The sequence below is a fragment of the Anopheles aquasalis genome, chromosome 3, assembly GCF_943734665.1.
Source record: "Anopheles aquasalis chromosome 3, idAnoAquaMG_Q_19, whole genome shotgun sequence".
Lineage (NCBI taxonomy): Eukaryota > Metazoa > Arthropoda > Insecta > Diptera > Culicidae > Anopheles > Anopheles aquasalis.
Genome location: NC_064878.1, coordinates 40217130 through 40229063, shown reverse-complemented (window position 1 = coordinate 40229063; position 11934 = coordinate 40217130). Strand labels below are relative to the sequence as shown.

General features: G+C 46.6%; 1 protein-coding gene across 8 annotated transcripts in view; it reads left to right on the top strand.

Annotated features, from left to right (window-relative positions):
* LOC126576151 (uncharacterized) overlaps nt 1-3800 on the top strand; it is a 24443-nt gene extending 20643 nt beyond the window's left edge. For all 8 annotated transcript variants that reach the window (XM_050237298.1, XM_050237302.1, XM_050237300.1 and 5 more), the window contains 3 exons: nt 1-1445; nt 1516-1824; nt 1902-3800. The exon at nt 1-1445 is cut by the window's left edge and continues 214 nt beyond it. In XM_050237298.1, the coding sequence (XP_050093255.1) occupies nt 1-1445; nt 1516-1824; nt 1902-2696 (2549 nt within the window). In that variant the 3' untranslated portion in view covers nt 2697-3800. The remainder of the gene's footprint in view (nt 1446-1515; nt 1825-1901) is intronic.
* The last annotated feature ends 8134 nt before the right edge of the window (nt 3801-11934 follow it).

Below are 11934 nucleotides of genomic sequence, written 5' to 3'. Positions count from 1 at the left end.
CCGTGTCAGCTGCCGTGACACCCAAAGCGGACAAAACTGCGGCTACCGTTGAAGAGAACAAATCCGCTAAGAAGCTGAGTAAGCCAATCAAGCTGAGCAAGGATAGCAACAAGGCCACCAACAAAACGGAGAAGACGGATTACTACCAAGATTACTACGACGACGATGATGAGGAGGAGGATGATGACGATAGTGCGTACACTAGCAACAACACGCACTGCCCCGAGGATTGCATCTGCGAGCATAACATGCACGCGTACATGGTGGCCACGTGCAGCCGGTTGGACCTGGAGAAGCAAAAGTTCGGATCGCACATCACCGATCTGCAGGTGCTGGACGTTGGACCGATGTATCCGATTGAGCTGGGGCCGGATTTCTTCAAGAAAATCGGTCTTAGCCATGTCGTCTCGATCAAGATCACCAACTGTACGATCGTGTACATTAGCCCGCAGGCGTTTGCCGGGCTGGACGAGCTGTACTCGGTCAATCTGACCAACTCGGGCATCGATCTGATTCACCCGGATACGTTCGTGAACAACACCAAGCTGCGGCTGCTAACGCTGTCCGGTAACGATCTTAGTGCGATGCAGAGCGTCAACCACAACACCCCGTACACCGATTACATGCTGAAGGCACCGTCCGTGGAAGAGTTGGATCTGTCACGTTGCAAGCTGCAGGAACTGCAGCCGAACGCGTTCAACGAGCTGAAGAACATTATCTTCATCAACCTGTCGGAGAACAATCTGAGCAATTTGCCTCAGGGTATCTTTGATAATGTGGAAACGATCGAGGAGCTGGATCTTTCGATGAACAACATTGCCGAGCTGCCGAAACACATCTTCGCCAAGACGTCGCTCGCCATCCTGCACCTGAGACACAACAAGATCAGCAACAACGTGGACTTTGTGACGGCCGATCTGCAGAAGCTCGATCTGAGCTTCTGCCGCATCCGCTCGATCAACAACCAGATGTTCAAGGGCATGGATGGGTTGACCAATCTGATCCTGAAGGGTAACCACATCGAGAAGATCAAGCCGATGGCCTTCATTTCGCTGCGCAGTCTGCGTCAGATCGATCTGTCGTACAACAATCTGGATCAGATCTCCGCTCAGACGTTCATCGGTAACAAGATGCTGGACATTATCCGTCTGAACAACAACCCGGCACTGAAGCGGCTGCCGAACGAAGGGTTCGAAAGTTCGTACAACGTACCGTTCAATGTGTACTTTATGGATATCTCAAACTGTGACATTTCCGAGCTGGCGGACAATACGTTCAAGACGATGCCGCAGTTGACGCGCCTCAACCTTGCCTGGAACAACCTGCAAACGATCCGACCGGCTGTGATGGCCCATCTGAGCAAACTGATGGACCTGGACCTCAGCAACAACATGATCACGGAGCTGGACGATAAAACGTTCCAGAACAATAGGAATCTAAATACCGTGAGTGACATTGTGCCATTGGCGTACCATTTAGCGTATTAATTTCATTTCTTACTTTCCGCTCTTCCAGTTGAACCTGTCTGGCAATCAAATTTCGTCGCTGGTCAGCAAACTCTTCCAACCGCTACAGTACCTCAGCGAACTGGACATCAGTGACTGCGATCTGCGTACCATCTGGGAGGATTCATCGGACAAGATTAAGCGCGAGGAGGTGCTGCCAAATCTGAAGCGTCTGAACGCGTCGTACAACGAGCTTACGGCCGTGTACGTGTCGGACCTGGAAACGATGGCGAAACTGCGTGTCCTTGATATCCGCAATAACTCGCTCACCTGTAACGATCACTTGCAGCCGCTGATCAAGTACGTGCAGCAGAAACAGGTAAGTGATCTAGCATGCAGCATCAGTAGGCTTCGATTTAGCGTTACACGATACTAAACCATCATTCATTTCGCTAGATTTCGATGAGCCGTAGCCCAATGGATCATGTGACGCACGCCGAATTGAATACGGCTCGAGTGGACAACATTGCGCTGCCGTTCAAGCAGTGGAGCCAGTTTGCTTGGGAAATCTGCCAGGGCAATGGTGGCGATCCGGAGAAGACTCTCTCGTACAGTGAAACCGAGGAGGATGACTACGATGAGGATGATGACGAGGAGGCGGACGATGTTGATGCCGACATTCTCGAGAAGACGAGCGCCACCGCGAACAAGGTGGACAACAACAAGAACGATCTGGATGAGTACTCGGACGAATCGGCGGACAGTGATGATGACGATAGCAGCGATTCCGATGATGAAGATGAGGATGATGATGAGGAGGAGGAGGAGCAGGAGCAGGAGAACATCTTGGATGCGGCGAATGGCCTGCAGAAGATGGAACAAGCAATCCTCACGAGCAAGTATGGCAGCAGCAGCAGCAGCAACAAAAACAGAATCATCGAAGATGAGCAGGACTTCGATGACGATGAGGACGATTCGAACGCGGATGAGGTTGTGATCCTGGAGGGCAACGGTGGCATGTTTGCCATGACGTACATGTGGATCGTGCTGGTTTGCGTCGTGCTCGCGTTGTGCGTGATCTTGGTGGTGGTCCGCAGCATTATCGAGCTGATGGTGAAGCGCCGTGGCGAACGTTACCGTCAGGCCATCCTCGCGTCGAAGAACTCGTTCGTCTATCAGAAGCTGACGGAAGACATTGCTGCACCGACCACACCGAAGGTGCACCGATACGCCCCAATCAATCAGGTGTAAGCCCAGGTGCAGCTCGTGGAAGATTGAAGAATGAGTGCTGCACACAACAGTCAGAGGCAGGGTAGGCGAGCTTCTTTAGATTTCGTGAAAAGAAAAGTGAGAAAGTGAATTAACAAATACTTCACCTGTTAGTTGAACAATACTTAAAAAGCCAACCAACAACCAAGATCACCCGAGCTTCCCCGTTTCCATTCAGGATTGACGTGATCGTCCGGTTTCTGCGCAAAATGTTTTGTTTTTCTTTTACATTTACTTCGTTTACTGAAAATCATCTAGCGATCAACAGCTGGCAGCTACTGAAGTACTTATCACAGAGACAGTAATCAAAGGCAGCAAATGCAAGCAAGCAAGCAGGGAGAAGAGTTTATTTTTATTTATTAAGCTAACAAACTATCCATAGCGTGTCCGGTGCAGTGGTTATGCGAACCTGTCCACTACTTATCGCTGAGCTATCATCCCTATCCTTGCGGGAGATACTGGTTTTGGTCGATTGGAGTTGCCATTGTGTGCATTGTGGCAGGCAGATACTACTACTACAGTATACATACAGTACTATCAACAGGTTATAGTAGGAGCGTTCTCTTTCCTTGCACCTCTAGGCTTCGTTGAAACATTCCTTTTTTTCGGTTTCGAAGGCACAAATGAGAAATCGGCGGTCTACGCGCTATCATGCTTCGTTTCGATAAGTGCCATTGGATGATTGGATTGAGATACAGAGAGACAGAGCGGAGGTGAAACGAACCTTCATCAACAAGAGACAAACGCCTCACGCTACCGGCTGACCATACGAGGAGGTGGAGCAGAGACAGTAATGAACGCATCGTTCCTTTTCGCGCGAGCCAAAACGGAGTGATTGTGTTCTACTGGATCGTTCCAAAACAATATGGTAGCCGTACCCCTAAACGATGCTATTGAATTCCATACACTCCACCTGTGCAGAACACATCGAAAAGTATTTTCGTTCCGTCTACAAATGAGTTTAACGAAGCCCTTCCGAAAATTTGTGTATTTTTTTTAAAGTGGCCTTATTAAATTATTGAGGTGACCGTACCAAGATAAAACCACAAAAGGATTTGATGAAATAAAAGCTTTATCAAACCGGAACCGACGGTCAATGCTTTATTTGCTTATAGATTCCCTATCACTGAAGACAGCTTCAGCACCGTCACCGATCAGTACGTAAGTTCAGCAATGTTGGAATCAATTCGTATTCGTTCCGAATCTGTATTCGCTAGAAGTACTGCTGCTACAAGACAACGGTATAGGTCACCTATCACCAGGCGTTTCCGATGTCTTAATCCAGATGCAGGAGATTTTCTTAGGATGCAATCTGCTGAGCTTTCTCGATTCTCGTTTATTCGCCAACATGCATCGCATGAGGATAATCGATTTATCATGGAACAACTTCTCGGTAGATAACAACGAGCTGAGCGTCATTGAGCATAGAGCCGATTAATAAATTTTGCCGATATAAATAGCCGATGATGTCGAATTACAAATATATGAAGGCTCTTTGACGCTAGTCACTACCACTTAGAGAGGTTAATGTTTGAACATTGGCGTCGTTTTGAATTTGTTTAGCTGTGGCGCTACTGTGAATCATCGTACGAAATAGGTACTTAATTATTCATCAGGCGCTACAACCGGCAAGCTGTCTTGGACTACGACAAAAGGTTCTTCTACCGCTCGCAACCGAGCGCCGTCGTCCTCCAAGTCGTTGTTCCATCTCCATTTGGGCCGATCACACCCTCTCCGTCGATGCAGAATGATTGAAAAGTCGTTACGGGCAGAATTCTCGTCTGCTATTCTCAAGACAAGGTCGTTTATACTTTTTTGGAAGGACGCTTGTATACAGAAATTAATCTTGTCTCGATGGAGGCGCACTAATCAGCTATCATTATGAGGTGTAGAAGCGCCAGCTTGGCGAAGAATATCCTCTGAATATTCTCTGAATATTCTCTGAAGCTCCTATTAATTAAATTAAATTTATATTCTTTAAATTTGCTGAGAATGCTTTTGAAAGGGTTTTATTTGATTTTTCCAATACCGATTTTAACCACCGATTCGCGCGTTGTTCTGATTTTATGATTTCGCTGTCGCACAAAACATTGAGCAAAATGCCGCCAGCCTGTATGCAAGAAAACTTCAAAACTTGCACACAAGTTAGTGGGATTTTGTCACCATTTGGTGCGAGTGCGAGAAAGAAAATCGTGGAACAACATGCGAATGAGTGGTCAATAGGAAAGTGGAAAATTCAACGGAGAGGAGAAGGAATGGTAAATTCATTTTCTAATTCTTAGTGTCCAAAAATCCCTACGTTTTAAAAAGCCATCTTCAAACGTACTCTGTGCCAATTTTTACATCAATCGAGACAGAAACGAAAACGAGAAAGATCTTTTTTTTAAAAGATACATGGTACGCTATTCACGTGGTTGATACCATCCTCTAACTTGGCCAGAATCCTCAGGAGTCTCGCTAACAAGCACCCTAAAAAAATGTGTCCACGCTCGCCCTCGCTGAAATGATAGCGTGTTAGATATGCTTGAAAAGAACTTGCTAACATGTAAGAAATGTGTCTTGTGGTATGCCTTTAGAAAAGCGTTAGCCACAATTGTCGCATTTTACAAATCGACAAATGAGGCAAAAACAAGTGGCAGATTATATATACGAAATATAGCAGAATACACCAACAAAAACTGCTGCAAGGGAGGATATTTTTAACATGATCCTACCGAATAGGTTCCGTATCGAATTTCGTTTCTCACTTACTTTTTGAAAGGCTGTTTTATAGAAAAGCATTAACAATAAGATACCATTTTTTATCATTTGAAATAACTTCTGCAACATAATATTTTATGGATATGACGAATCCATCCTTGAACGTGCACCACATCTTCATCACCTCACAATGATTCCATCATGGTTCCTCCGGACGCTGTTGTGCAGATTCCTCCCGGTGGTAACAACGAACGCAATAGAGCGTGGCACGAGATATTTGCGATTCCCGCCCCTTCCAGCCAGAAACACACACGCGCACATTTTTTTTTCCTAGAGTTTTTCGCGCCGTTCACCTTCTCTTTCACTCTCACTCCCTCTATGCCTCTCTCGTCGTTCCGCTTTTCTTCAGTTCCAGGCCCACCTCCCGAGAGCTTCCTGGACCAATCCCCGCAAAAGAGACGCATTCTAACCCTCGCCGAAGCTCGCACCCCAGGGGGAAATGGAAACGGAAAGGAATAAGAAAAAAAGTCACCCACCCTCATCCCGGCCATAACGAGGGTGGCTTATGAGTCGCATAAAACCCACAACGGCATCGAAAAAAATCCCGTCCAACGATAGGAGAGAAGAAAAAAACAATATGGCCGCCTTCCGCCGTGTTCGGTGTGCCTTTTGCACTCACACAGTCTCTGCTGGGGCAAGCATTTTCTTCACCAACACCATTTCCCGGAGATGTTTTCTGGAGAAAATAACTTTTTTTTCTCTCGCTCTACAGCCACCCTACAACCCCAACGTTGGTGTGGTGCGCGAGCATCGGCTGTCAGCGGTTGGTCAGCTACATACATACACCGATGTGCCCACCGGCGGTTGGGGTGGAGTGGAATGTCGCGGATTTTTTTTTATCTTCATTTCCATCTATGTGTAAGTTTACCTAGCCAGTAAAGCGAGAGTCCTTGCGCCGAGGTTCCTCAGGATAGTAGTTGTGTGCGGCTTTCACCGCGAGCAGGACTCGAGAGATTTTTCTTCCAACTTCTTCCGAGAGAAAATCTGCCAACGAGCTAACAAAGTTAACTATGGAGTATTCTGTTTTTGTTCACTAAAATTTAAATATATCAACAATCAGTAACGGAGCTATTTTTCAAAGTTTCGATTGTTTTCAATTTAATATAACAGGTCATTCAAATTTATGTTCATTTTTTTTTAATGTTTATGCCAAATTTAGCGGTTATTGCAATACGCAATACGAATAATCAAGGGTATAGAGAGAGATATAATTTCCATGGATTCAATTTTATTATTTTTCAATAATATTACATATATTACGTTTTAGAAATTAGAAAAGAATGCTGAATTGCTTCAGAATCTCTCGGTCGTGTCTCTACCGCATTTATAATGATTTGATAATGTTTGATGTCAACATTACAGTTTAGTTAAGACCTGCTAAGAGAGCTGACTTAACTGGTTGACAAAAATTAGCCATAAATCCTTCAACACTCAATGTTTTACGGCTTACCACATAATAGTAGTCGACAAAATCGGTTTCTGATGCACAGGAACCACTTGGGCTACATTGTTTAACGCATAAGAGCCTGTCAGGATAAGATTTTTAGCCGGTGTTGAATGGCTGCTGTCGGTAGTTTTTAAATTAAACATGAATGTCTCAAATTTCAGAAACGAATAAACTAATTAATGCATTACTGTGACGACATTCTCACACGAAAGCGGTCATATTGAACGATCCACGCGATGGAACGATCAAGCAACGAATGTAAATACAATATACTGCAGCAAACATACCATAAGCCTGCGCTAAGTGAAAGACATTTTGAAAATGCTAAAATGGAGCGCATGCTTGCCGTGTAAGTAGTCAATTCAGTAACATTCGTCCCAAAGAGCTGTTTTTTGAATGACATTTATACTTATATTGTAAAATTGCCTTTCTTTCAATTTTAACAATTACTGCTAGATAACAGTAGTAACAGGCACAATATTGTAAGGACGACACAGGAACTTGTTAGTGAAAAATGCGGCTCGCAGGCTAGACCTTCGCATAGAATGTTTCATTTTCTATCAGGAACATTACAAAGATTGAATATTTTGTATTCGTTTTTTAGTATTCAGTATGAACAAGCATAATCTGAAGTGGAGTGCGTTGAGATGAAGTGGACACCTTAGAACGTAGCTCAGAGAATGACTAACAGCGGTAGAGATCGCCATATTTTCATATCCATTGCACAGAGCAAGAAGACACTTGGTCGATCGTGCACAAAAGAAGCAACCTCCTCCGTCAGCTGGGGATTCTTGTGACTCACAAGACGCTAACATGTTAAACACATGACTCAAATGATTAATCCATCAGTCCACTCACTCACGGCACCACAGTTGCCACAGATGATGCCGCGTTTGTTTGAAGGACGGCGTTGTTGTTCGCTGGCAGATCGTTGAATCACTGCCCATCGCAATCCATTCCCCTCATAAAGCCTTGCAGCAAACCAATTAGATCAGATTTATGTGACCAACCAGTCATCATCACCGTGTGGTGGATTGTCCGTGAATCACATCGGGAGCTCATCGTTTATCGCATTTCTAGCCATCCGGAAGGATCATAGCCCCGGTCGTGTCCTCACGTAGCTGGCGGATTTCGCTTCACCATCCAGTAAAAACCATAGCCGAGAGTGTAGCTATCTGTCTGCATGATTCAATGCACTACGCTGACATCATCACGCAGCGCTAACCGGCGAGAGGGTATCATCTTCCGCAGAATTCCGCTACCAGCGAGCAGACCCTGCCGTGACTAAGACCGGGCCGCTCACACCGTTTCCGTGCTCTCGTTAATTACATTCTAATTAGACGCAGTAAATTGAAATAATTTGTTACCATTACGCGAGCGGGCGGGCGGGCGGGCGGGACCCAACTGTTGATGGGATTTATAACGAATGTTGAATGTTGGATGCAATTACACCTGATACGTTCTGTTCTTCCACCCAGCAACGCCAGAAGCCTGCGAGCCCACTCCCGGAGCACTTCGGGCCATCCTTTTGCGAAAGGAAAAAAAGAGAAAACCCCTCTACAAAGCCCCCCGGCTAGACAGCAAGGGGCGCTCTAGAGGTGCACAATTGCAGCAGCTACATCGCACCGAACCGGGACAGTGACTACAATTGGCCGATTGGCGATTGGTGGTCCAGGGAACGGAACCACCGCTCGCCGCGGATCGAACCGCTGGGATGGAAGATTTACGACGCGAGTCACGCTTGATTATAGATTAATAAATTAATAGTCACCACCTTCCGCGTAGGTGTCCCGGTGTTTCGTGGAGGTTTATGATCAATTTTTGCGCACCTTCGAGCGTCGAGTGGCCGATTGGTGGCGGAAGTGTTGCGAAAATAAATGGCCAAGCGGCACGGGTGGGGCCAAAAGCTGGCGAAAGGTGGCAGTTTGCCAGTTGGTCAGCACCATAGGTGCACCGTTTTGCCGAAGCCAAGATGGATGAGTTCCGGGGCCACAGTTTTCACTGGATCAGCGTTGCTGTTGCTGCCACACTTTCGCGCACCACACAACCTCCAAGAGGCGTATGATTAGAAGCGAACTTGTGGTTGTCTGTCGTGGAAAAAGCGTTTAAAATTCCAGAAAGCGGCGTGGTTTTTTCCTCGCACAACGTTCAGGATCGGCTGGCCAAGCAGGACACAACGCGACGAGTAGCGCCACGAGGCACCGAAGAAGCCACGTGAGGGAGTAAATGATGGACAGCTATTTCAGTGTGAGGGGGCGAACGAAGTATTCGCAAATTATAGGTCCTCCCACAGGTCCGCTGATGGTTGAAGCCACAATTACCGACTAGATCCGTTTAGATCCGTGGCCGCCATCGACGCTTGGACGCTTGGACGGTTGGTTTGCAAATTTGTCTAATATTTACACCCCAACTGGAGGGGAGTTTGTGGGCTGTGATCGACGGACGGATGGTTGTTTCGGTCGCTTGTTAGCAATCTGCTGCTGCTGCTGCTGCGCTCTCTGGACTCCATTTGACGTTGGCCTCAGGCCTCAGGTCCAAGTAAATCCACCATTTACATAGTTTCCATGTTGCTGGTGCCGGTGCTGGTGCTGCATTCATGTTGTGTTGAGTAAACACTGTATCCAATGGAGAAGATGATGATGATGACCATCATCTCTCGTTTCCCTCTGTGGACTGACAGGTTGCAACCAGGCCATGGCGTGGGCCCCTGGGCTCCGATCGATCGTGAACCGACGACAGGCGGCCGTTTGCTGCCTGTTTGCGATGATCGTTTTGATTGTTTGGACGGTGGTTTGGCTCTGCATCGAAACGGGTGGCCACAAATTGCACCAGCACCACTGTCGTTGAGACGTCGGGACTGCAACTGACGCGTGACGTTGCTCGAGACGGTCTCAGGTCGGTCTTCCGGAGTAAGTGAGCTGTCAGCGGACTAAACATCTCCCGGTCTCGGGAGGTTAGATTATTTGAATTATCCATCCCCCTGCCGTACTGCCGTATCGTATCGAGCCATCATCATCATCATCATCATCATCGTTGAATGGCTTGAAACAGCTTCATTCATCTCTGCAGATCGAGATGTGCATCAAGCAGACAGCACCAACGGCAGCAGCTTGATGCATCCGCGTCTGGTTGCCGCCCGTCGGGATAATCGTCGGCGTTCGATCGCGCTGCTCCCCCGGTCCGGAGGGCCCGGTGCACAGATGTGACCTCCTTTAGGAAGCGGTCAGCCGTCGTTCGGCCTTCAACTGGCGGCTGCCGCTGCAGGCCGTTTGCGTAACGCCCGCTTATGGTCGCCATCAGCCACGTCGTCGTCGTCGTCGTCGATTTCACTTTTACTTTTGTTGCTTTTCGCGAGCGCGAGCGCGCGTCCCTCGAAATGGGAAATGTGTCCGTCGTCCTTTTAACCCATCCTTCCGGTAGGATAGACCATCGGCCATCGGCCATTCGCTACACACCTGTACGGACGCACACAGACACCTGCTCTGCTCTGCCTTGCGCTCTCTCGCTGGATTCGAGTGGTTCGAGAAATCAAATTAAAAATTCATTCACTTCAGCAGCCGTGCCGGAGACGAGCAAACGGTGGTGAGAGTGGAGTGTTAACGTGTCCAGTTCGTCAGTCTCGGAACAACTCGGAAACAGGACCTTTGGAAGGGAAGGCACAAGGGCGCTAGGTTTGCCAGGATTCATTCATTCCGATCCGTCTTCGGTTGTCGTCCAGGACGTGATGGTGGAGTGTCAGGTGGCCGTAGGCAGGCGATGGTGCTGATGATGATGATGATGGAAGCGTTTCAGCATCGTCGGGCTAAACTCTTTTCTAAGCCTAAGGGTGTTTATGTGGCGGTAGAACGCTCGCACAGATGCTGACCAAGAAACGTAAATGTTTCATTCTTCAGTCAGGCTTTTCGTTTAGCTTAAGTCTAGCTTTAGGACGGTTTGTTAGATAGAAAACGTGAGCGTTTTTGGGCGGAATAAACGCTAGAGTAAAAGGACTTTAAAAAAAAATAAGTAAAAGGCGGAAAATATAGCGAAATAAATTGACTGTTTTCTAAAATGGCTGTGCTGTTGTGCAGTTTCGATAAGTTGTTTTTTGTGACAGTCATGTAAATTTCAATCTCAAACTAGACATTGATTGTTTTATAATGTTGCTATATTAGAATTTTAGATATTTGTAGCTTATCCGGCTGCGAGTCGAGGAAGACACCGCTTTGTTCGGAACGTTCACTGCCGAATCGTCATTCCTCAGGGAACAGACTGTTCGACTTTCGGAGAGCGGTCCGATTCTGTGAGCGTGTTGTTATCAAGGTTCAAAGTACAAGAACGAAGAAATTGTGTTAATGTCTTAAAGGCAAGAGTAGTGCAAAAAAATGTAATAATAAATAGATTTTCCAAAGATTATTTATGAATTGTTATACAATTAAGCTTTATTTTATATAATTAAGCTTATTATTGACTACTTTCACATAGGAAAAGAGAGGTGCCAGACCAAAACTAGATTCAAAGCTGATCTGAAATTCTATGCACGATTTCATCAGATCAGAACGGTGTGAAATGACGTTTTCCATTAAATTCAGTAATTAAAATATATTGTAAAGCATTCCAATTTGTATTGTTTTCTGAGAAAAACTCACCTCATTCTGGAAAATTTGAGACCCCTTTTGTTCACATAAAAGCGACAATCTTCTGATAAATTAATTGAGTAATGCCTGCTTCAACCGGTCGACGATGAACGATCCGGATCCGTTCTCCAATTTTTGTTCCATTCGCCCTACTCGAGGAAGGGCTCTGCTACCTTTGGATCACACTTGGCGTGCTGCCAGATGGCGATGACACTCGCCTAAGGCTGGCACACCCCCAAACTGTGGTGGCGTATGCTGTGGCTTATGTTTACACACGATCAGCAAATTAGAAATCCCAACACCATCCATACTCCATGGTTGAACTTTGCATCATCACGGCACCCGAGAACGTGACCTTTCCTCCGTTTCCCTTCACCGCTCAACAGAGTGACGTTCA